We start from the raw sequence: 27142 nt of genomic DNA, 5'->3' as shown, positions 1-27142 counted from the left end.
TTTTGAAAGCTGTGAAAAAACCAAGTCCGGTTCCGAATCCGAACAAATACAAAACATAGATGGCGCTAGCTGACGGTGTGTCAAATTTCAATTAAATTTATTATAGCACATGTGGAGCCGCTCTCTGATTGTTTTTCTGCTATTTTCGTGATTTCTATCGAAAATAATACTATACCGGATTGTCGGCTATGTTTGCCTTCTAATCTCGGTATGTTTTGAATTGTCTAATTACAACCAATCAACTCAATACCACCTGTCAAGGCCTAAATAACGAAAAGAAATTTTCAATTCAATTCAAAATTTATTACCATACGATCCTAGATTCAGTAAGGGGTATCATCTGCTAACCAATCACTGAATTTATTCAATTACCTTAGTCTCATCTATGTTCTTTTGCAGATTTATGCTAATTGTAATTTGTTATATTGGCCACAAAAACAAAAATGGAAGAAAGCGACCAAAAACAGAAAGGTCATCGGCAAAGAAACGCCGGCAGGAAGGCGAATAAGAAGAAAGCTAAGAGCGACCATGAACAGGAATTAACAGCGAGGCAGCGCAATCCGAAAGCATTCGCTTTTCAATCTATCAACAAAGTTGCTCGATCTGTTAGAAGGTAACTCAAGAAATAATGATCTTGATCTTAGTTTTTTTATTCGGTGTGGTGACTCGTACGGACCCGTACGGATTACTCTGGAGGCTATTCGTACGGAACTAGGATCTGTACGCTAATAACTGTCGCTGAGTGGCTGATTAACACCGCGCATGTGTACAGAGGTGCGCGACTTAGAAAATTCAAGGAAAGTGTGGAGAATAGAGTTAGAGAAAAATAGAGTGGATCGAGCGAGACTCGAACCCAGGCCAGTAAATTACTAGCGCAGCATCATACCACTAGACCACCAAGCTCGCTGACAGTCGGCCGAATGTTTTAACTACATATAGCCTCACCTTACCCTAACCCTATCCCTTCCCATACGAACATTCCAGAGTAATCCGTACGAATAGCCTACGGAATTATTCGTACGCGTCCGTACGAGTAGCCACTTCGTTTTTTATTTCGACCATTTTTTGCCTAACGTGCTTAACGAAAAGGTTCATGAGTCAGGTTTTCTGTTCAGTGGTTGCTTCTTTCTGAACAGAATCCATGAACCACATTCCCTCTCGGTTAGAACTTGTTGACAAAATAGATGGAAATGTATCAATTTTAATTCTAGCCCCAAACTCGACTAACAATTCTGGAATTGGATCCAAAACTAGATCCAGATTGTAGGTTGAAGTTAAAATGCTTTAAGAACTTAAGGAGTCAATGATGACTTCAGGACTTAGGAACTGAGGCTTGATTAAACGATTATGATAATTATATTGTTAATTTTTAGAACATTAGATATCCAAGCGAAGAAGCATCATTTACCGGAGGTTGATCGGACGCCCGTAGAACCACCTCCAGTCGTCGTTGCGATCGTCGGACCGCCTAAAGTCGGCAAAAGTACGCTGATGACTTGTCTGATAAAGAACTTTACCAAACAGAAGTTAACGAATATCGAAGGCCCAGTTACGATTGTATCGGGGAAAAAGAAAAGAATCACTTTCATCGAATGCAACAATGATATTAACTGCATGATCGATGTGGCTAAGATAGCAGATTTGGTAAGTTTATCTGACGTCTGCATCGGGCATAATAGAAAGTTTGGCCAAATTTTATTTCCTTAGGCTCAGTTTTACAGTAGTTATTTAAGCCCAAGAATGGTCTTCAGTTGGTAGATTTGCTATAAAACCGAAATGACTTTCGACGGGTCCGGGTCTTAAATTTTTAGATTGGCTATGAAACCGCATTGAGCTGAGACTGGTCTTAGATCAAAGCTTTGACTATGCAACTAGGCCCTTGATTTCACTCGATGAGTTGAGGGCAATAAGAAACCTCAAATTTGCTAATAATGCTGTTAGCTGCACTCAGTGGGTTCAGGGCAATGAGTGACCTCAATCCTGCTGATAATGCCTTAAGAGCTGGAATTCATTCTATCATTTATTTCAGGTTTTATTATTGGTCGATGCCAGTTTCGGATTTGAAATGGAAATTTTCGAGTTTCTCAACATCTGTCAGGTGCATGGATTTCCTAAAATAATGGGCGTGTTGACGCATCTAGATCACTTCCGCGACAGTAAACAACTACGCAAAACAAAGAAGAAACTCAAACATAGATTCTGGACTGAAATATATCAAGTATGTGTTAGGTCAACTGTGATATCTCTAACCTACTCCATCACACAAGCTGATTTTCCATACATGGTGATAAAATGTCTGTCTGTGGGGTCAGGTAAAAAAAGTTTTGGTTAAGATGGCGATTGTCCGGCAGATTGTCTGATGGATGCAGAGTACTGACAGCAGATTATCAGTAGGGTTACAGACAGCAGATTTTGAGGGGGTGCAGGGTATGGACAGCAGGTTGACAGGCTGCACCATCAGTTCAGTTATGACTGCCGTTCGTTGTTTTTCAGGGTGCTAAGTTGTTCTATTTGTCTGGTATGGTCAATGGCGAGTATCAAAAAACCGAGATACATAATTTAGGCCGATTTATATCAGTGATGAAATTTCCACCACTGACCTGGAGAACGGCTCATCCTTACATCCTAGCTGACAGGTGTGTAAAATATTGACCCCTTCTGAATCAGGAAAAATTTTACCCCTAATTACCCCCAACAGGGTGTCCTATATAACCTTTCTACGATGCTACTTTTGTTTGATGATCTTTTCGCAGAATGGAAGATGTAACTAAACCCGAGACGATACGTCAAAATAGTAAATGCGATCGTACGGTTTGTTTGTACGGATACCTGCGCGGGACATTCTTCAAAAACAACAGCAACGTTCACATTCCCGGTAAGAACGCTCGATAGTCGATCGTTGAAGTTTAGCTGAACTAAACAGAAAACCGATGAACTGCGGAATTTATTTTCCAGGATGCGGTGATTTCTACGTGAAAGACGTCAGTTTTCTGCCAGACCCGTGTCCGCTTCCCGAGACGATCAAGAAACGATCGTTGAATCAGAGAGAGCGTTTAATCTACGCGCCGCTATCCGGCGTCGGCGGAATCGTTTACGATAAAGACGCCGTTTATATCGATCTGAAAGGAAGTCATTCTCACGACGCTGCCGGGGACGAGAGTCGGGTAAAATTTCCTCTTATGACATCAGTGTTCATCTCGGACGATATAGTGTATATTCATCCTTCGAGACAAAATGGCTGTCTATAAATCCCCCTATGACATCAGTGTTTCTACGAAGCATATACTGTAGACCATTACTAAAAATGGCATGATTTGACACGACATAATTTGATTATTTTCATGTTACTCTGATGATGTCATTGAGGGATTTGTGGTAGCAGCCTTCAAGATATTCAGTGAGTTTGATTGTTCGTGTTATTTCAGACGCCGGTTACTAATGAACTCGTTTCATCGTTGATCGACACAAAACAAACTCTCGACCAGAAAATGGCGACCAGTCAGGTTTCACTATTCAACAATGCAGCACCAATGTTACCCGAGGAGTTCGATGAGTATGTTTACTTGACTGATGTTTGTGAATTCAAACCTTTTAATTTGATTGTTTTGAGCCGAGATAAAAGTTATTTTCTCGGGAATTGCTCGGGTTAAACTAGATAACATAGTGCGTAACATCATACTTTTGAAAATCTTGACTGGATTAAATCAAAACTGATTGAAATTAAGCAGGTTTGATTGAATTTTTGAAATTTAACTCTTGTCATCAGGGATGCTTCTGATGAACCGACAGCACGAAAAAGGAGGAAAGTTGTTTTTGACGATGGAAATGATGAAAGCGATGATGAATCCGATGATGAAAATGACGATAATGTAAATGATGAACAGAATAAGGATAAATCAGTTCCGGGTGATGAGGATTTAGTTTTCGCCGATAGTGAGGATGATGATGATGATGATGATGATGATGATGATGATGATGATGATTTTGATTTTGATAATGGAGGATCCTCACGAGGAACTGGAGGAGGATCCTCCAAACGAATTAACACCGACGTTCAAGAATATCCGGCGAGAACGGACGAAAGTTCAAACACTGATCATATCGCACAAACGGTGAAAAACGCTCTGAGGAATATCAATGCTAGAAACGAGGAGCAGGCATCCGATTCTTCAGATGACGAGGAAACTAGCGATGATGAAATGGCGGTGAATAATGATGAGTCTAGTCAGTCAGAAGTAAGCGATAACGAAGAGGAAACAGGTAAGGATTGAATGATTTATGAAGACAAGAGTTAGTATGGGACCCAGTTGCAAACATGTCACTTAAATCCACAAATTTCATTGGTGAATTGATTTTGGCATGCCAAGAGATGCAACGTAAATTTTCTAGTTGGTGAATCCATTGTTGCTGAAGGAATTGATCTACCGGTACCAGTAGTCTGTCTCAAACTTAAATTCTTAATTTCAATTGCGCAATTGTGAACTGGTTTCAGGACCTTTTTCTAACTACGATAAGAATTATGTGTCCAATTTGAATCAAATTGTGCAGGTCTTCCTTATATACGGTATTTTTAGTAGATCCCTCCTAACTATTGAATTGAGACCAGTGATTTTTGTCAGGCAATAATTCGAGCTACTGATGGTGGAATTCAATTCACATTCTGTCGCAATTGTTCTAAGAAGCATTCAAATTCAGGAGAGTTTACTATTTTATTTGTCATGGATTTTTCAGGTCATTTGAAGTGGAAAGAAAATCTTGCTATCAAAGCGTCTGAGGGATTCTTCAGTCGTAGGAACGAGAAAGTGAATTGGAGAAAACACGTTTACGGACAAGGTAAATTCATTTGGTCTCTGACTGAGTGAAAAAATCAAAATTATTAAAGATCCATGAAGCAATGACTTATCCACCACTGGAACCCAGTCATGAAGTGAGCGAGGCATAATTCTCACGAATCTCTTCCAGTTGTCGATGAAGACGAATCGAATGATGATTCGAATGATGAAGGTGAAGTCGGTGGTTTATTTACTCTAAATCGTAAGAAGGGTACGAGTGAACAGCGCGGTTTCCACGGTACTGATTGTTCGCTGTATACATCAGATATAGCTGCCGTCAACTGGGAGGAGGTACTCTTGTTGTATTTTACTAATCCCTCAACTTGTTTATCGTTGATTTCAACGTTTAAATGTTGTTTTTTTTTTTTATGTGTAGTTATTGGAGTCGATTAAAGATTGTTTTGTGACTGGAAAGTGGGAGAAAAGTGACGATGCACAAGCGTTATTAGATCAAGACGGTAAGATTTAACTACTGCAGACTTGTTACTTGTTCAGCAGTCACTCACTCACTCGATAGTGGTTTACCTAATAACAATACTCTCCGAACCCATTACCGGTCAAATATAGACCAGGGCTGGGTTTCATAGACATGGAAGAAAAATAGTCCCTGGGAACATTTTGAAATTTGTCAGTTATAACCATGGTTTCTCATTGTTACTATGGTGGCTGTCAACCAGATTGAGGATTTCTCCCTAGGGATAACTTTGATACTCAATCTTTGAAACCGGGCCCAGGTTACCTATATCAGATATCTCTACAATATTTCGTAGTGGTTTTTGATAACAATGAGGGTAATTTTACGTCTCAAGCTGTTGGGAACTTGGAATTGTAAATATTATTTTGTTGAACATGTTTTCTATGAAATAAATTAACTAGAACATTTTGTTTCATTGTCAGTCAAAATCTGCGTGGATGAACCCTTTCAACTGTCATTGCGGTACCCTCAAACCAACCTTTGGGCAACTGCAGCCCCAGAGATAGCATAGACTCCTCAATCAAGGCTTTCTGCACCAATATACCCTGAATAATAATTGAAAGACTGCAGCTTTATGAATCCTCATGATTTCCCGGTTTTTCAGATGAACTATACGGCGACTTTGAGGATCTAGAAACCGGTGAAGTGACGACCAATATTAAAACCGCTGAAGATGATGACAACAGCGGCGATGATCTAGAGACTAACGATGAAACGCCAGAAAATAAAGAAGGTACCGAATTAAAACCCATTGTTCAGAACTTCGTATTATTACGGAAAAAAATATATTTTCGTATAATAGTAAACAGTGCCAACTGGCAGTGAAGATGAAACAATCAGAACAGACGCACTTTTACAGACACTCAGACCGTCCATTAGAAATCAAAAACAATGTTACAGCGTTAAACTATTTGGATCGCTTTTATGCCAAATAGTTCACAGATAATAGTCCATGCAGCTCGTAGAGTAATTCAAAATCGAAATCCGTACATAGAAAAAGCGTTAGCGTTAATTTGGAACGTTGATCACAAAAAAATCCTGCACATCGTTTTATATTTAAGTATTTTTATTACGCAGCGTGGCGTGGTTTAGATCTACGCAATATAACAACCTCTCAATAACAACAAGCTTTATAATAATAATAATAATAATAATTTATCAAATATTTTTAGGCAACTGTCCTGTTTTTTTTTTCAAGTCTTTAGAGAACGCTTTACACACATATTTATGCGATCGACATCTTTCGTTTTTAAGTTCACGGTTTTAATAAAAATTTCGCTGATCTTCGCGGCAGTGGTATGTGCGATTCTATCCCGATTTGAACAGCAGTACGGCGACTTGTCCCAGGTAGAAATAGATGAAATGTTTCGTCTCGTGCGTCACGTAGCTACCGAAGTTTCGGCCGACGATGCAATGCCAGGTCGGGTTGTATTTCTTGTCGAATTCCTTCTTGACGAACGCGGCGATGTCCTTTTCGATGTTGAATTTGTCGATGGCCTGCGTGGCGCAGTCGACCGCGTCTTGTTGCATCTCTTCGGGCATGTCAGCGTTTTTAATGACCGCCTTGCGTTCTCCTCCACCGGGGGTCGTCATTTTGCTGAAACAATCAAAATAGAAACAAATTTAAATACATGACAAATCAGAAAGTTGACAACGGTTGAGTTGTTTGAAATGTTGTCCTCTCATTATAGGAACAAAATAATGACTAAATCGAGTATTTCAATTTGAGTTTGACTTCGATCTCATTCCATGTATTAATTGTTGAATCGCGTCGCTATGGTAACCCCACCCTTATTCTTGCCTTTAGCTTTTTAAAACCTTAAAAACGAAGATAACTAACTTGATTTGTAAAATCAATTATTTTAGCACATTTTAAAAACGATCTACGTCCGGCTTCAGCAAACTGAAGTACAACAAGCATTTATGATGCGAACGTCCTTGGCTTCAGTTATTTTTGAAATTTAAAAAATCCAGCCAACCCCGGCATCATTTAGTCCAGGTCGAGTTAACAATGAATATCCATGGAAATAACAGCCATTTTAAATCAGAAATCGGTTGTAATTCGAGCTAAAAGTTTCAAAGAGTCTTACCTTTAGTGTTTTGCTGTTTTTAATGTATATAGGAGTGGATCACCTGAGCGTCTTTACCTGTTCACGTCTCTGGTTCTCACAACACTGATATTTATCACGATCCGCTGTCTGTATTATCCGCGCGCCTCCGCCAATCACCGCTCTAGTTTACTAGCCTCCGACAGTAGCCTCTACTCTGACAGCCACCGTTGCCAACGATCCCCGTTGCCAAGTATGCGCCACGCAATATTCGCTAGACGGGTATTTTCGCTATTTCCGCAGTTGGAATTCAGTTACGAAAACGAAATTATTTTCAATGGTTAGAAGTTTTATTTATATAAATGTATATGGAAAACCTATTTCCGTATAGTCGTTCGTTTATTAATCTTTTTTTACGCGTTTCTCGTTACATTTCTCGCATTGCGGATGTTATTTTCGCGGCTAATTAAAGTCACCTACTGTTACCTTAATACGAACGTGATTAAGCCTATGTAATTGTTAATTAAGCAAACTGTCATGACGTGAATCCCGGCAAATAACTGCACAGACTTGATTAATTGCTGCGAAATTGTACTATTCGAGAGGGTGTTAAAAATGAAAATCGTAAAAATTCATGCTTAAGCGTGAAATTTGTGTAATAAGATTACGTTATTTTCACCTGGACTAACATGAAACGTTGTGTATACATATATTGACACCAATACTCAGATGAGTTTCTATTTTTAAGGAGATTTTACTCATTGTTTTCATTTATTATTCACGATCCAATGATATTATGACAACGCGCGTTCAAAAAGTAGCGAAAATATCCGTCTAGTGAATAATTGATGTCGCCCATCTACTGCAGGCTGTTAGGGCTGATCGGAAAAGATTTACATTGTTTCCATGAAATGTACATTATTCGCATAGATTAAAGTTTATTAGAATAAGATGAGAAATATGTAGGTTTCCTCATTCAGATATTTCAATATTTTTTTTGGCCATAATATTTCAGCTAATCGGCTCTGTCAGCTTCTAATAGGTCACTGGTTCAATTAGGTATAAATTTGTCTGGCCTCTTGCTCGCTTCTCATTGTTTGTGACAATAAATTGCGGCAATCTCAATATTCTAGACAGAATATTCTACTGCAGTGCACCCCCGGCCTAGATAGGTTTTATACACACCCTCTTGCCTGAGAACCTAGATACAATTTTAAAATTTTGCTATGATGTAAAAAATGTGAAAAATCGGCCCAAAATTGAAATTTTTAACTGTAGTTATTTGAAAAATCCAATTTTCTCATTTTGCTAGATGGCGACGAAAAGAAGGAGCTCAGTCGAGCGGAATTGGCGATCCAAAAACGCCAGGAAAAGAAAAAGAAACTGAAAGCAATGTTCGATTCCGACTATGATGGTAAAGAAGGTCCGAGTTTCGTAGATGAAATGAAAGCTGAAATGGAACAACAATCACAGGTATTACAGTAATACAGTGTGATGAATCCTTCAGCTACAAATTACAGTCAACTGTGATATTATTTGTACAGCGACCTCATGTTACAGTAAATCCAAGTCGGGTTAAATATCCTTATGTCAATGAATTTTGGTTGATTTCATTTTTTTCTCTGCCACAAATTGGGGAAATATAACTTTTTGTGATGGTTTCCAAAGTAGGGGACATTTCTCAGCAGCCACGCCGAATGCTGTAAAGTAGCGGTCTCCCTTTCGGGGATGTGTTAAAATGGGCAAAATGTTTGGAGTACTGAAAGTTCAGTTAAGGGTAAGAAAAAAGCAAATTCCATGAGCTGATACATTTAAAGAAAAACATTTTTGTCTCCGCAGTTCAATCGCGCAGAATTCGAGGATTTAGAGGACGATCTGCGCGTACAGTACGAAGGATTCCGTCCGGGAATGTACGTTCGCGTCGAGATCGACAACGTGCCGTGCGAATTCGTGACGAACTTCGACGCCACCTATCCGGTTATACTCGGCGGGTTGTTACGAGTCGAGGACACGATCGGCTACGTGAAGCTACGTTTGAAAAAACACCGATGGCACAAGAAGATCTTGAAGACGCGCGACCCGCTCGTGTTTTCGCTCGGTTGGAGACGTTTTCAGACGATACCGCTGTACACGATCGAAGATCATAATCTGAGAAATCGACTATTGAAATATACACCGCAGCATCTACATTGTCACGCATCGTTTTGGGGTGAGTTGATGCTATTTTCATTCGTTTGCTTGATCGGGCTTTGAATTGCTACAATTACTTTCGATTGCTGCATTGCGGGGCAGTGAAACTGTTTAGCTCTGCTGTGACCGATTTGGCCATAAAGGAGCCCCCCTAGGTATGCAGTTTCTGTTTTATTCAAATCACAAGCCGATAGGCTCCATGTTCAAATGTTTAATGCAGTAATAAAATCCAGGGCTGTACCTCGCGGGGGGAGGGGGGGCAGAGAAAACTGAAAAAGGGCAGTTACCTAAAGTCAGAAAACTGATATATTGGTTTTGATTCTTCTAATATGCCCTAACAATAAACTCAACTAGGCGTTGTCAGTCCCAAGTGAGGATTCTGCATTTAATTTCTATTGGATATAATAATGATATTTGCAAAAACGGAACTATTCCAAAATCTCTGGGGTGGGGGGCAACAGTGCCCTAACCCCCCGCTATGAATGACCCTGACATCTTCCTCCATACATCTCTTCAATAAGTCATGTCATTCTGCTCGACAAATTATGATCTGCCGTTTTCCAGGTCAACTATCACTTGTCTAAATTCACTGAATTTTAGCTAGCCGTACGTAGGAACTTCTTCCTAGTAATAATTATTTATAACTGTATTCATCAAAAACCAGTTTTAAGAATGGCTCATTGAATCGAAACTGTGAACTGCGCATAGATTCTCTTTCTAAATGTAGGCTTTTTCTTGAACTTTATTCATCTTGGGTCAGTTGCTCAAAAGTTTTTTTATTATAGCAGTTTAATAGAAGAAAGCTGTCATCGTAACAATTAATGGGATCTTAGGGATCTTTTACCAAAACATGTCAGGGATAGTGTTGCATTGTTACCGTGGATATATCCAACCTAACGGTTAACTTTAATCAAATAATTGAGTAATATCAATTATTAAATCTACCTGAATACCTAGTAATGTAGCAGTAGACTTGTCAAAAAGCAAATTGCCTCCGATTATCACATGTCCTGGATGAAATATTTAGAATTTTCCCTCTGACTGCCCCCAAATTCACTTGCCTCTTGGAGGAAATTAATCATTCCCATGAGATCCGGGTCAAGCGTTGTCTAATGTACATGTTAATGATTTCAATTTCTCATCGTTCTCATTTCAGGTCCAATCACTCCTCAAAATACAGGATTTTTAGCAGTTCAAACGGTTACCGCAGCCACTGTAAGTTATAAGAACCATATCAAGAAATTTTTCATTTATTTTCTACTCCATTTACAGTTAACGCAATTGTTTGAACTAAGAAATGATGGCATTATAACAAATGGTGAATGTTATTACATTGAATGTTGCCCGTTAAGTGAGCTCTATCATTCGACTTTATATTTAGATTCTTCTTAATATAAGATCCCACACTTAGAATAAAGGTCCGAAATGATTTCTTGAACTAATAATTCAAGAACTCCTTTAATTGAGAAAACTTTTTATTCTGTAAATTTTATATCAATTTCAACCATACTGACAGAATGATTCATGTTATTTTGCGCAGAGGGATTTCCGAATTGCTGCCACTGGTGTAGTTTTATCATTGGACAAGTCGACTGTAATCGTGAAGAAATTGAAACTTATAGGTACACCTCTGAAAATCTACAAGAAAACTGCATTTATTCAGGTGAGCTGATCGGAGTGGCTTTTAAAAAAATCACTCCCAATATCTGATAGATGGCGCCCGATGTGCTGACAGAAAATGATCAAAATCTTTTTCGCAGGGAATGTTCAACTCTTCGTTAGAGGTTGCGAAGTTTGAAGGGGCTGCTTTACGAGCTGTGAGCGGAATACGGGGTCAGATAAAGAAAGCTGTGAAATCTCCGGCCGGGGCTTTTAGGGCCACTTTTGAGGACAAAATACTCGCTAGTGGTAAGCGCTTGATTAATGAGAATTGGCAGCGAATAATTTATGATAGCTCCATTTCCTTAAACTTCCTTAGAAATTTTCCCGTGACAAAATTCACCAAATTGTACCAAATCTCATGTAACTGCTAAATCCCAAAAAAGTAAATTTCAACAAAAAATTAGGTGCACAAATTTTTCACAAATTGTATATTTCATGGTGTTTTATTGTGGGATTTCACATTGATTATGTATTTCGTAGTGTTTTGTGTATCTTTTAAACATTTTGTGTTTCAGATATTATATTTATGAGGTCGTGGTATCCGATCGAAGCGCCCAAATTTTACAATCCGGTTACAACTCTGCTTCTGCCGAGCGAAGAGCGATGTAAATGGCAGGGTATGAAAACATTGGGGCAGTTGAAGAGAGAGCGAGGCATTCAAAACGAAGCCAATGAAGATTCGTTGTACAAGGTAACCATTTCCTCACTGGGTCATAATGTAATTATTAGTTGAACCCTTTCAGTGCGTCTTAATGGGTGATGGTTAAATATTGGTAACTAGCATTACATCGCACTGTGGTGTAGACGCATTATAGTGCAGGTATGCCTGTTATCAAAAATACATATTTTTGCTGTTATTTAATGTGCTGGGGTGGAATTTTTTTTTCTAATTCAAAATATCATCAGCACTTTCAGGTATGAATTAGTCAGCGCTGAAAGGGTTAATAGTTCTCAGAATTTTAGGGTAGGGGGCTAATATCTGCTCATCCCTGGCGAGACATACGTGGCTGTGTGTGATTTTCAATTTTTTACTATTCCAGGAAATCACTCGTAGCGAAAAGAGTATTATTCCTCTGAAAATCCCGAAACAGTTGCAAAAAAATCTTCCGTTCAAGGACAAACCGAAAATGATGAGAAAAACACGAGACCCGGTTAAAGAGGGTCGAGTGGCAGTTGTTCTAGAGCCTAAACAGCAGAAGGTATGGATAAAATACAGTAGTGACTCCACAAAAGTGAATCTTTTGACTTGCTGGTTCAGTAGACTCTGCTCAAGTCTGATCTTTTGACTTGAGAGCAATATCTGAGTTGGATGATACAGTATACTCCGCTCATGTCAGATCATTTGACTTGAGAGTGATATCTGAGTTGGATGATACAGTAGACTCCGCTCAAGTCAGATCATTTGACTTGAGAGTGATAACTGAGTTGGATGATACAGTAGACTCCGCTCAAGTCAGATCATTTGACTTGAGAGTGATATCTGAGTTGGATGATACAGTAGACTCCGCTCAAGTCTGATCTTTTGACTTGAGAGTGATATCTGAGTTGGATGATACAGTAGACTCCGCTCAAGTCTGATCTTTTGACTTGAGAGTGATATCTGAGTTGGATGATACAGTAGACTCCGCTCAAGTCAGATCATTTGACTTGAGAGTGATAACTGAGTTGGATGATACAGTAGACTCCGCTCAAGTCAGATCATTTGACTTGAGAGTGATAACTGAGTTGGATGATACAGTAGACTCCGCTCAAGTCAGATCATTTGACTTGAGAGTGATATCTGAGTTGGATGATACAGTAGACTCCGCTCAAGTCTGATCTTTTGACTTGAGAGTGATATCTGAGTTGGATGATACAGTAGACTCCGCTCAAGTCTGATCTTTTGACTTGAGAGTGATATCTGAGTTGGATGATACAGTAGACTCCGCTCAAGTCAGATCATTTGACTTGAGAGTGATAACTGAGTTGGATGATACAGTAGACTCCGCTCAAGTCGGTTCATTTGACTTGAGAGTGATAACTGAGTTGGATGATACAGTAGACTCCGCTCAAGTCGGATCATTTGACTTGAGAGTGATAACTGAGTTGGATGATACAGTAGACTCCGCTCAAGTCAGATCATTTGACTTGAGAGTGATAACTGAGTTGGATGATACAGTAGACTCCGCTCAAGTCAGATCATTTGACTTGAGAGTGATAACTGAGTTGGATGATACAGTAGACTCCGCTCAAGTCAGATCATTTGACTTGAGAGTGATAACTGAGTTGGATGATACAGTAGACTCCGCTCAAGTCAGATCATTTGACTTGAGAGTGATAACTGAGTTGGATGATACAGTAGACTCCGCTCAAGTCAGATCATTTGACTTGAGAGTGATAACTGAGTTGGATGATACAGTAGACTCCGCTCAAGTCAGATCATTTGACTTGAGAGTGATAACTGAGTTGGATGATACAGTAGACTCCGCTCAAGTCAGATCATTTGACTTGAGAGTGATATCTGAGTTGGATGATACAGTAGACTCCGCTCAAGTCAGATCATTTGACTTGAGAGTGATATCTGAGTTGGATGATACAGTAGACTCCGCTCAAGTCAGATCATTTGACTTGAGAGTGATATCTGAGTTGAATGATACAGTAGACTCCGCTCAAGTCAGATCTTTTGGCTTGAGAGTGATATTTAATTTAGATTATGCAGTAGACACCATCCACTCCAAACAAACATCCAAATGACTGAGTAGATCCTGCGTTATTAACAGTTTTATCCAAGTTGAGAATGGAATTTATTGTATGGTAGTTATCTGGAGTATTCTATTTCTCTTATGAACAGGTGAATAAAATGATGAAAATGTTGAAAGCCGTTCATCGCGATAAGATTCGTAAACAGCGCGAGGCGATGACGAAGCGAGTCGTTGACCATCGCAAGAAAATGGGTCTGATCGAGAAAAAACAGGCGCAAAAACAGAAAGAGACGAAAAAACAAATCTATCGTACTCTCGGTCAAATCGAAAAGAAAAAGAAGAAATTCGAGAAGGATTGATCGGGTTTTTTATTTGTTACTTAGAATTGAATGAAATAATCGATTATTTGGAAATGCAATTCATTTAGTTTTCGTGATTTTATTCTATTATCGTTTGGCTTTTTAAAGAAAGAAAAATTTAAGGGATTGTTCAGAATTCTGCTGCCCTACTTCCACGTAAGTAGTTCAAAGCATATTTTACATCAGAAGTGGCCCCAGCCCCATCAGGGTGACCACGATCAATCCGCTGCCAAATTCCCTTTGAAGGCAGAACGTTGAATGGCAGCAAGAAAGACCAGAGTTGCTATCTTGAAGGATGATGTAGCAATTTTAACAAGGTGGCCACTTTGATTTGACTAGCTTTTTCCCTGACTTACACGTTGCTTTCCCAGATTCCATCTGCTAAGAATTCAATCAAATAATACAATCAAATACGTAAAACAAAGATGGAAAATGTTTGGTTTTACGCGCGATCTAGCAATCGCAACAAATTTCACTTACTTACCCCTGACTTTTAAAGTTAAGAAATTGATTTCCAGGCAAGTGGCCGCCCTGTTCAACTGAACATAATGAAACAAAGTTATGATGACTAGCATCGCGGAATGCAATTCATAGAAACATTAACACCATATCCCGGTGATTTCCAGAATTTTATCAAATTCCCTGTCCCCGATGTCTGCAGTTGTACGTAAACATTGTCTACCTGAGGTGATCAAGACCAATTATTGATCTCGGTTTGAGATGTCTACTTCATCAAAGTCATCAACCAACAATAGAAACATAGAAACACTCTACACACGAACATGAAATAAGTTTATAGTTTTTATTTTTTTTTTCATCCAATATACAATAATAATATGATATGGTATAGACAAAATCTAAGTGACGGACGCCCCGTTACACAGCCATTGATTTAAATTCAACCATTATTTAAATCAAAAATACACTATTTTTCCGGAGGCACCATCGACTTCTGTGGTGAAAGAAAATAACCCCAAATATTGTCTTGATAAAAAGAATGAAAAACCAGAAAATATGCTTTTTTGTGAATAAACATTTCGTAAATTTCTCAGGAAAATCATCGCTTAAGAAATTTGAAATCAATCAGATACGCAGAAGAAATGATGTACGGTACATCATTGAACACCCAGTTCACAGAGAGAGACTGGATAGATTGATATACTGAATGAAGAAATTGAATAGATAAGGAGAAACGAAACTGGTCCAGCATGTTCATTCCAAGACGATAACAGCGTCGAACTGCGGAAGTTAACAGCCTCTTGGCATTGCAAATTGCAATTCACATTTCAAAGAAGACGAATTCTGTGAGGAAAAATTAAGGACACAACAAAATATGCATCACAAACGTGCACAAAAAATAATAATTTCTGTGAGAAAAATATCCAGAAATTCAGCAGAAAAAATGTTAGGCCCTATGATAAAATAATTCAGTTGAAAAGAAAATTCAGAGTAGCTAATTTACTAAACAAATAAAGAATTTCAAACAATCATATTTATTCTCATACAACAATTATACAAAATGCCAGGTTTGTGCTCGAGGGATTATTATGTAAGCTCCTCAAACACGTGGACTTTATTTCAAAAACAATCCAATCATGGACGTATAAACTTTAAACTAGAGTTTATACATTCATGGTCCAACCATAGACTCTATAAAACAAAAACGTCTATGGCCGACAACCATGGACTCTCGAGTCCATGGCTCCCCGCACTAAAACCAGAGATAAACCTGGCCAAATACTCTGGAAAGCGTAAGATTCTAAGTAATCAATCTGATTAACAGACCCGGCAGGTAGAAATGAACTGATATCAAATTTCATTGATTTTATGAAATGACCCAGCTGATCAGGAAAAACAAGGAATCATTTTTAGTCTTATAATGACTTATTCAAAATATACTAGCTTTTAATATCACATATGCTACTACATCATGCAAGGTATTTCAAGGTCTTATTCACCAAAAACATTTCCACTGCAACTGCATTTTTACTAGAAAACTAGAATTTTCGCTGCACCTTGTCTTAACTTAAGATTTTCAAACATTATCAGTTCGCTCATTTAATACAACGTTATTTCAGGGAAAACGTGACAATAATCTTACTATCGATAACTAATCACGTTTATAGCTGTTTAACATTCTTTCTAAAAAAGAGTAAAATGTATCTCCCAGATATTAGCCCTAAAACAATTAACAGTTACATCAGTGATAGGGTGTGATATATAGGTAAATGGACGCATGATCTTTCATCAGTTATTTGAAGCATTCTATCGAAACAGATATTTTTTAGTGTGTTTGATTAAGTTAAGGTTTATGGTTATTTGTTTTGTTTATTACTGAGCCGATAGAATGCTTAAAACAACAACAGAAAGGATCTCAAGTGGTTGGGAAACACGGAGAAGGTTGTTCTATGAAAGAAGAACCTTTAATAATTGGATTAAGTTGATTAGAAAAAATGCCTGATGATGAAGGCCCTATATAAAGTATTTACTAATTGTTTGTTGGTTTTTTTTATTTTTATTACTTTATTTTTTTGTTATGTATTTTTTTATTAATTGATTTTTTTAATGTATTTTTCTTAATTATGTTCTATGTATTTTGTACTATTTATTACAATCTACAACATCAGGAATTGGTCGGGACATCCCTGTACATCCTCTATTCAGCATCGAGACCACTCTCATTCAGTATCAGTAATTACTGGGTTTGAACCCGGGACATCCCCGTACATCCTCTATTCAGCATCAGTACCGCTCTGAATCAGTTATCAGTAATTACTTTTGTTAAGATATCAACATTTTACCGTACGGTGCTGCCTCTATGCTCATCGTTAGCGGGATTTTTATACACTAACGTTAGTCAACTCTGGCAAGCTAAGGTCACGGAGTATAACTGGACAGCACGTCGATTGCCAGAGTTGACTTGAGTTAGTGTATGAAAATCCCGCTAACGATGAGCATAGCGGCAGCACTGTACGGTCGGGGCACCCCTGTACATCCTTTATTCAGCATCATAACAACTCTGAATCAGTATCAGTAATTACTGGATTTGAACCCGGGACACCCCTGTACATCCTCTATTCAGCATCAGTACCATTCTGAACCAGTATCCTTAATTACTGGGTTTGAACCCGGGACACCCCCGTACATCCTCTATTTAGCATCAGGCCCACTCTCAAACAGTATCAGTAATTACTGGGTTTGAACCCGGGATACTCCTGTACATCCTTTATCCATCAGGACCACTCTGAATCACAGTAATTGATGGGTTTGAACCCAGGATATCCCTGTACATCCTCTATTCAGCATCAGGACCACTCTGAATCAGTATCAGTAATTACTGGGTTTGAACCCGGGACACCCCTTTATATCCTCTATTCAGCATCAGGACCACTCTGAATCTCTGTTCATCCTTTATCCATCAGGACCACTCTGAATCACGGTAATTGATGGGTTTGAACCCGGGATATCCCTGTACATCCTCTATTCAGCATCAGGACCACTCTGAATCAGTATCAGTAATTACTGGGTTTGAACCCGGGACACCCCCGTACATCCTCTATTCAGCATCAGTACCGCTCTGAATCAGTTATCAGTAATTACTTTTGTTAAGATATCAACATTTTACCGTACGGTGCTGCCTCTATGCTCATCGTTGGCGGGATTTTTATACACTAACGTTAGTCAACTCTGGCACGCTAAGGTCACGGAGTATAACTGGACAGCACGTCGATTGCCAGAGTTGACTTTAGTTAGTGTATGAAAATCCCGCTAACGATGAGCATAGCGGCAGCACTGTACGGTCGGGACACCCGCGTACATCCTCTATTCAGCATCAGGACCCTCTGAATCAGTATCAGTAATTACTGGGTTTGAACCCGGGACACTCCTGTACATCCTCTATTCAGCATCAGGACCACTCTGAATCACAGTAATTGATGGGTTTGAACCCGGGACATCCCTGTACATCCTCTATTCAGCATCAGTACCGCTCTGAATCAGTAATCAGTAATTACTTTTGTTAAGATATCAACATTTTACCGTACGGTGCTGCCTCTATGCTCATCGTTGGCGGGATTTTTATACACTAACGTTAGTCAACTCTGGCACGCTAAGGTCACGGAGTATAACTGAACAGCACGTCGATTGCCAGAGTTGACTTTAGTTAGTGTATGAAAATCCCGCTAACGATGAGCAAAGCGGCAGCACTGTACGGTCAAGACACCCCTGTACATCCTTTATTCAGCATCAGGACAACTCTGAATCAGTATCAGTAATTACTGGGTTTGAACCCGGGACACTCCTGTACATCCTCTATTCAGCATTAGGACCACTCTGAATCGGCATCAATAATTACTGGATTCGAACCCGGGATACCCCTGTTCATCCTTTATCCATCAGGACCACTCTGAATCACAGTAATTGATGGGTTTGAACCCGGGACATCCCTGTTCATCCTCTATTCAGCATCAGTACCGCTCTGAATCAGTAATCAGTAATTACTTTTGTTAAGATATCAGCATTTTACCGTACGGTGCTGCCTCTATGCTAATCGTTGGCGGGATTTTTATACACTAACGTTAGTCAACTCTGGCAAGCTAAGGTCACAGAGTAACTGGACAGCACGTCGATTGCCAGAGTTGACTTTAGTTAGTGTATAAAAATCCCGCTAACGATGAGCATAGCGGCAGCACTGTACGGTCGGGACACCCCTGTACATCCTTTATTCAGCATCAGGACAACTCTGAATCAGTATCAGTAATTACTGGGTTTGAACCCGGGACACTCCTGTACATCCTCTATTCAGCATTAGGACCACTCTGAATCGGCATCAAAAATTACTGGATTCGAACCCGGGATACCCCTGTTCATCTTTCACCATCAGGACCACTCTGAATCACAGTAATTGATGGGTTTGAACCCGGGACATCCCCGTACATCCTCTATTCAGCATCAGTACCGCTCTCAATCAGTTATCAGTAATTACTTTTGTTAAGATATCAACATTTTACCGTACGGTGCTGCCTCTATGCTGATCGTTAGCGGGATTTTTATACACTAACGTTAGTCAACTCTGGCAAGCTAAGGTCACGGAGTATAACTGGACTGCACGTCGATTGCCAGAGTTGACTTTAGTTAGTGTATCGATAACTAATCACGTTTATAGCTGTTTAACATTCTTTCTAAAAAAGAGTAAAATGTATCTCCCAGATATTAGCCCTAAAACAATTAACAGTTACATCAGTGATAGGGTGTGATATATAGGTAAATGGACGCATGATCTTTCATCAGTTATTTGAAGCATTCTATCGAAACAGATATTTTTTAGTGTGTTTGATTAAGTTAAGGTTTATGGTTATTTGTTTTGTTTATTACTGAGCCGATAGAATGCTTAAAACAACAACAGAAAGGATCTCAAGTGGTTGGGAAACACGGAGAAGGTTGTTCTATGAAAGAAGAACCTTTAATAATTGGATTAAGTTGATTAGAAAAAATGCCTGATGATGAAGGCCCTATATAAAGTATTTACTAATTGTTTGTTGGTTTTTTTTATTTTTATTACTTTATTTTTTTGTTATGTATTTTTTTATTAATTGATTTTTTTAATGTATTTTTCTTAATTATGTTCTATGTATTTTGTACTATTTATTACAATCTACAACATCAGGAATTGGTCGGGACATCCCTGTACATCCTCTATTCAGCATCGAGACCACTCTCATTCAGTATCAGTAATTACTGGGTTTGAACCCGGGACATCCCCGTACATCCTCTATTCAGCATCAGTACCGCTCTGAATCAGTTATCAGTAATTACTTTTGTTAAGATATCAGCATTTTACCGTACGGTGCTGCCTCTATGCTAATCGTTGGCGGGATTTTTATACACTAACGTTAGTCAACTCTGGCAAGCTAAGGTCACAGAGTAACTGGACAGCACGTCGATTGCCAGAGTTGACTTTAGTTAGTGTATAAAAATCCCGCTAACGATGAGCATAGCGGCAGCACTGTACGGTCGGGACACCCCTGTACATCCTTTATTCAGCATCAGGACAACTCTGAATCAGTATCAGTAATTACTGGGTTTGAACCCGGGACACTCCTGTACATCCTCTATTCAGCATTAGGACCACTCTGAATCGGCATCAATAATTACTGGATTCGAACCCGGGATACCCCTGTTCATCCTTTATCCATCAGGACCACTCTGAATCACAGTAATTGATGGGTTTGAACCCGGGACATCCCTGTTCATCCTCTATTCAGCATCAGTACCGCTCTGAATCAGTAATCAGTAATTACTTTTGTTAAGATATCAGCATTTTACCGTACGGTGCTGCCTCTATGCTAATCGTTGGCGGGATTTTTATACACTAACGTTAGTCAACTCTGGCAAGCTAAGGTCACAGAGTAACTGGACAGCACGTCGATTGCCAGAGTTGACTTTAGTTAGTGTATAAAAATCCCGCTAACGATGAGCATAGCGGCAGCACTGTACGGTCGGGACACCCCTGTACATCCTTTATTCAGCATCTGGACAACTCTGAATCAGTATCAGTAATTACTGGGTTTGAACCCGGGACACTCCTGTACATCCTCTATTCAGCATTAGGACCACTCTGAATCGGCATCAAAAATTACTGGATTCGAACCCGGGATACCCCTGTTCATCCTTCACCATCAGGACCACTCTGAATCACAGTAATTGATGGGTTTGAACTCGGGACATCCCCGTACATCCTCTATTCAGCATCAGTACCGCTCTCAATCAGTTATCAGTAATTACTTTTGTTAAGATATCAACATTTTACCGTACGGTGCTGCCTCTATGCTGATCGTTAGCGGGATTTTTATACACTAACGTTAGTCAACTCTGGCACGCTAAGGTCACGGAGTATAACTGGACTGCACGTCGATTGCCAGAGTTGACTTTAGTTAGTGTATGACAATCCCGCTAACGATGAGCATAGCGGCAGCACTGTACGGTCGGGACACCCCCGTGCATTCTCTATTCGGCATCAGGCCCACTCTCAAACAGTATCAGTAATTACTGGGTTTGAACCCGGGATACCCCTGTGCACCCTCTATTCAGCATCAGGACCACTCTGAACCAGTATCAGTAATTACTGGGTTCGAACCTTAGAGACGATCAGGAGGTCATCGGCTACATTTACCGAAAGCATGAAGAAGATAAAAACAATGATTTTTACAAGAGAAACAAATCTCATGTAATTAATCATGTAATGTTAACACCAAAAGAAGGATACTGGGTGCCACTTTTAAAAAGCAAAGTTAACTATTCAGGACTCTGCTTCTTTTTATAAAAATCAAACCGATCATCAGTGGAAATATTAAATTAGCGGGTGGTGAAATATATATGCCGTCACAAAATATTGCCGAAGGGCACTTAAATTTTAGACCGTACAAACAATGCATTGGGCAATACGGTCTGGATCCGCCCCTGATGGCTATAGTGACAATCAAAAAGATTGCTAATTTCGTAATTACTCTTCGGCAGCTCAACACTCGCTTCTAACCGGTCAACAAGTGTTAGTGTGTCCGGGTTGAAGTGGTAAGCTGTATTGCCAATATTCGATTGTCATGTTTTCCGGACATCCTCGCACAATGTTGGTGGGAATATTGAGTTGAAAAAAGAGGTGGATTGCAAGATAACAAAAAACCACTCACTGGTGAACTAACAAAGTTCAGAGTAGCTAAACAGATAAAGAATTTCAATCACATTTATTCTCATACAGTGTACAACAATTATACAAAATGCCAGGTTTGTGCTCGAGGAATTATAACGTAAGCTCCTCAAACACGTGGACTGTATTTCAAAAACAGTCCAACCATGGACGTATAAAATATAAACTAGAGTTTATACATCCGTGGTCCAACCATAGACTCTAAAACAGAAACGTCTATGGCCGACAACCATGGACTCTCTGGAGTCCATGGCTCCCCGCACTAAAACCAGAGATAAACCTGGCCAAATACTCTGGAAAGCGTAAAATTTAATGAATCAATCTGATTTACATTTTTACTGTTTAAAATTTGACCCGGCCGGCCACCTATCTGCCAAGATATTACTTTAAAATCATGATCAAGCTAACCATAACAGACCCGGCAGGTAGAAATTAACTGATTACAAATTTCATTGATTAATGAAATGACCCGATCGATCAGGAAAAACAAGGTATCATTTTTAGCCTTATAATAATGACTTAGATTATTCAATAATAAAATTACTAGCTTTTAATATCACATATCATGCAAGGTATTTCAAGGTTTTTATTCAAATTTCCACTGCCACTGATTCATACAATTTGAATCAATAAGAAAATAACAAAATTACACAAAGAATTGTAAACTTTGATCCATAAAACACCGACAATAGGGACTAGTCTGAATGTCTAAGACTATTAATTTGACATTTCATGATGTCACCGGGCATAAGTGAAACTTGATTATTTCATGAAATATGAAGCTTCTATCATATCAACTAGCAAATGACAATGTAAGAAAGATTTCTGTTTATACAAAAAAATGCAAAACATATCTCCAGCATATAAACATTAAAACTGGACATAAAACCACAAATTCATTCAAATAATCAATCTCTAATTTCATTTCATTAACATCATTTTTATAAGAAAACTGAAATTTTGCAAACTTTGCTTTCCATCGAGGAATTATCAGTTCTTCGTTAACCAATGGGTGAACTGTATTTGAAAAAAAAACAATTCAACATAAAAGCATTAGAATCAGAGATAAAACCTAAAGATTGACTCTGGAGAGCTTGAGATTAGCTAATCAATCTTTCTTTTCATTTTCATTAAAATTATTTTCCAAGATAACTAGAGTTTTACAAGATAACTAGAGTTTTTCTTACTTTGCCTGAGATTTTCAAACATTATCAGTTCGCTCATTTAATACAACGTTATTTCAGGGAAAAAATGACAATAATCTTACTATCGATAACTAATCACGTTTATAGCTGTTTAACATTCTTTCTAAAAAAGAGTAAAATGTATCCCCCAGATATTATCCCTAAAACAATTAACAGTTACAGCAGTGATAGGGTGTGACATATAGGTAAATGGACGCATGATCTTTCATCAGTTATTTGAAGCATTCTATCGAAACAGATATTTTTAGTGTGTTTGATTTAGTTAAGGTTTATGGTTATTTGTTTTGTTTATTACTGAGCCGATAGAATGCTTAAAACAACAACAGAAAGGATCTCAAAAGGTTGGGAAACACGGAGAAGGTTGTTCTATGAAAGAAGAACCTTTAATAATTGGATTAAGTTGATTTGAAAAAATGCCTGATGATGAAGGCCCTGCATAGAGTATTTACTAATTGTTTGTTGGTTTTGTTTATTTTTATTACTTATAATTTAATTTGTTTTTTTTTTATGTATTTTTTTATTAATTGTTTTTTTATGTATTTTTCTTAATTATGTTCTATGCATTTTGTACTATTAATTACAATCTACATCATCAGGAATTTTTTATCGGGGAAATTATGGGCTCACTTAAAAAAAAAAGTGCTACAAATTCACTGCTGCACCTAAATAATAGTTTATTATAAAACACCCCGATTATTATGAAAGCCACTCAACCTTATGATATGGATGACAATGAAAGATGTTAAAACAGCTACAAACAAAATTAAAACGATCAAAATCAAGTTCAGGAGTTCAAACTAATAACTTCCAACATCCTTTATTGCGTTTAAAAGTTGCAACTGTTTAACTGACTACGCTCTCCCTTTTGAACATTTAGGCTATGCAAATCATTTACACTCACAGGAAATATAAAATGAATCATTATTTCTAATATAAATAATCGAATAAAGACTAAGAGAGTAGTTCATTCTATGAACTATGTCATTATTACAAATTATGCAAAGCTATGTTTAACTAAAGTATGAAGATTATCTGAACTATCCTGTCGATATTATATCTCAATTTAGGTGTATTTCAACCGACCTACGAGTCAAACTGAGACGCTGAACGCGATTAATACCATGAATTAATAGAGCGTAAATTCTATGAGACTCCAAGAAGGAACTTTAAGGACTTAAATGACTCATCTGTTAAACAAATCTAAACAGTTTGCCTAATCAATATAAAGAATCAGGAGGATGCCATTTTATTGAAATATTCAAATATGAATAGTTCCTTCTCAGGCCCAGAGCACAAATTACCTAATTAATCAACATTTCAACAACTAATCAACTATTTCTTTAGTTTATTCCGCCCCTTCAAATAGACAGTGAATTTTATAAACTCATGTTACACATCAGACTGATTTGTAAAAAGGTGATACGTAAAATAAATCAATACTTCACATATTCTACTGTTGTTGCTGCTCCTGAATAAGGGTTTATAAGACACGCATTGTCTCTGCTGCTCCTGAATAAGTGTTTATAAGATACGCATTGTCTCTGCTGCTCCTGAATAAGTGTTTATAAGATACGCAATGTCTCTGCTGCTCCTGAATAATTGTAATAACACACGCAATGTCTCCGCTGCTCCTGAATGATTGTAATAACACACGCAATGTCTCAGCTCCACCAATTGTAGGCTGAAATCCATCATTGAGCGATCAACCGATGCTGGCTGAATTTCTCATCTGGACTTCAGCAGTTAAATTCAAGTTGGATTCATTCTGCTGACTGTTTTAATCAGTAGATTCTAGATGGTTAGTTGATCTTAGTATGGGCTTTTTCTCATAGATGTGATTCAGCTGAAAAGAGTTAAAGAAAATATCCTGTATTCACACAATATTTCATATAACATTAATCATAATAATTTCCATGTGAATCAACTTACCTTTCAAGATTGCTGAGTATCCGCTAGGATTGTCTTAGTTGGTTCATGAGTTAAATTCGTTGGACTCTTCCGTGGTAGTTGATGAGTTAAATTCAAGTTGTACCTTCTATGATAGATATAGTTGTGTGATCGGCGGTCGAGTTTACAGAATTTATTTTCTTTAAATCCAAGCACATAATTGGAAATTCGGTTCCAGTTCATTCAAACAATCTTCCAACCAGTCTAACCAGCACGCGACTGATTGGGGTTAACTTTCTTTCTCTGCCTATTTTAATATCGAGATTTTGGATATCTATATTACAAGGTTAATTTTTTTTCTGCCTAATTTATTACATCTAGATTTTGGATATCTATATTGCAAGGTTTTTTTTCTGCCTAATTGAATACATCTAGATTTTGGATATCTATATTACAAGGTTAACTTTTTTTTCTGCCTATTCTACTTCATCGAGATTTTGGATATCTATATTGCAAGGTTTTTTTTTCTGCCTAATTGAATACATCTAGATTTTGGATATCTATATAACAAGGTTAATTTTTTTTCTGCCTTATTTATTATATCTAGATTTTGGATATCTATATTACAAGGTTAATTTTTTTTCTGCCTATTCTATTACATCGAGATTTTGGATATCTATATTACAAGGTTTTTGTGCTGCCTAATTTATTACATCTAGATTTTGGATATCTATATTACAAGGTTAACTTTTTTTTCTGCCTATTCTATTACATCGAGAGTTTAGATATCTATATTGCAAGGTTTTTTTTTCTGCCTAATTGAATACATTAAGATTTTGGATATCTATATAACAAGGTTAATTTTTTTTCTGCCTATTTCAGAACATCTAGATTTTGGATATCTATATTACAAGGTTAACTTTTTTTTCTGCCTATTTCAATACATCGAGATTTTGGATAACTATATCACAAGATAACTTTTTTCTGCCTAAATTAATACATTAAGATTTTGGATATCTATATTACAAGGTTAATTTTTTTTTCTGCCAATTTCAGAACATCTAGATTTTGGATATCTATATTGCAAGGTTAACGTTTTTTTCTGCCTATTTGAATACATCTATATTTTGGATATCTATATTACAAGGTTAACTTTTTTTCTGCCTATTTAAAAAAATTGAGATTTTGGATATATATATATATATATATATATATATATATATATATATATATATATATATATATATATATATATATATATATATATATATATATATATATATATATATATATATATATATATATATATATATATATATATATATATATATATATATATATATATATATATATATATATATATATATATAAATATATATTACAAGGTTAACTTTTTTTTGCCTTTTTTAATATTTTAATACATCTAGATTTTGGATATCTATATTACAAGGTTAATTTTTTTTCTGCCTATTCTATTACATCTAGATTTTGGATATCTATATTACAGGGTTAATTTTTTTTCTGCCTAATTTATTACATCGAGATTTTGGATATCTATATTACAAGGTTAACTTTTTTTTTCTGCCTATTTAAAACATCTAGATTTTGGATATCTATATTACAAGGTTAACTTTTTTTCTGCCTATTTCAGAACATCTAGATTTTGGATATCTATATTACAAGGTTAACTTTTTTTTCTGCCTATTTCAAAACATTGAGATTTTGGATATCTATATTACAAGGTCAACTTTTTTTTCTGCCTTTTTTAATACATCTAGATTTTGGATATCTATATTACAAGGTTAATTTTTTTTCTGCCTATTCTATTACATCGAGATTTTGGATATCTATATTACAAGGTTTTTTTCTGCCTAATTCATTACATCTAGATTTTGGATATCTATATTACAAGGTTAACTTTTTTTCTGCCTATTCTATTACATCGAGATTTTAGATATCTATATTGCAAGGTTTTTTTTTCTGCCTAATTGAATACATTAAGATTTTGGATATCTATATTACAAGGTTAACTTTTTTTCTGCCTATTTCAATACATCTAGATTTTGGATATCTATATTACAAGGTTAACTTTTTTTCTGCC

General features: G+C 37.4%; 2 protein-coding genes across 4 annotated transcripts; one reads left to right on the top strand and one right to left on the bottom strand.

Moving 5' to 3' along the window:
- Positions 1-18: 18 nt before the first annotated feature.
- LOC141903608 (ribosome biogenesis protein BMS1 homolog) lies at positions 19-14298 on the top strand. 3 transcript variants are annotated; one of them, XM_074791805.1, is made up of 22 exons: positions 107-208; positions 400-613; positions 1374-1644; positions 2030-2218; positions 2494-2636; positions 2754-2875; positions 2956-3164; positions 3426-3553; positions 3767-4260; positions 4732-4833; positions 4963-5123; positions 5209-5290; positions 5912-6040; positions 8668-8828; positions 9195-9270; positions 9322-9564; positions 10702-10760; positions 11086-11208; positions 11306-11453; positions 11723-11898; positions 12248-12406; positions 14038-14298. In XM_074791805.1, exons 2-22 carry the CDS (start codon positions 444-446, stop codon positions 14245-14247), a joined length of 3555 nt encoding a protein of 1184 aa, XP_074647906.1. In that variant the 5' UTR covers positions 107-208; positions 400-443; the 3' UTR covers positions 14248-14298. The 3 variants fall into 3 exon arrangements, with proteins under 3 accessions (XP_074647905.1, XP_074647906.1, XP_074647904.1); XM_074791804.1 differs by lacking the exon at positions 107-208 and adding an exon at positions 19-75 and having other exon boundaries at positions 9195-9564; XM_074791803.1 differs by having other exon boundaries at positions 9195-9564.
- LOC141903627 (dynein light chain LC6, flagellar outer arm) lies at positions 6069-7527 on the bottom strand. The gene is made up of 2 exons (XM_074791831.1): positions 7398-7527; positions 6069-6904 (listed from the first exon to the last, which is right to left on the bottom strand). Exon 2 carries the CDS (start codon positions 6898-6900, stop codon positions 6616-6618), a length of 285 nt encoding a protein of 94 aa, XP_074647932.1. The 5' UTR covers positions 6901-6904; positions 7398-7527; the 3' UTR covers positions 6069-6615.
- Positions 14299-27142: the final 12844 nt, after the last annotated feature.

This window comes from Tubulanus polymorphus, chromosome 4, assembly GCF_964204645.1.
Source record: "Tubulanus polymorphus chromosome 4, tnTubPoly1.2, whole genome shotgun sequence".
NCBI lineage: Eukaryota > Metazoa > Nemertea > Palaeonemertea > Tubulaniformes > Tubulanidae > Tubulanus > Tubulanus polymorphus.
This window is presented reverse-complemented; position numbering and strand designations above follow the sequence as displayed.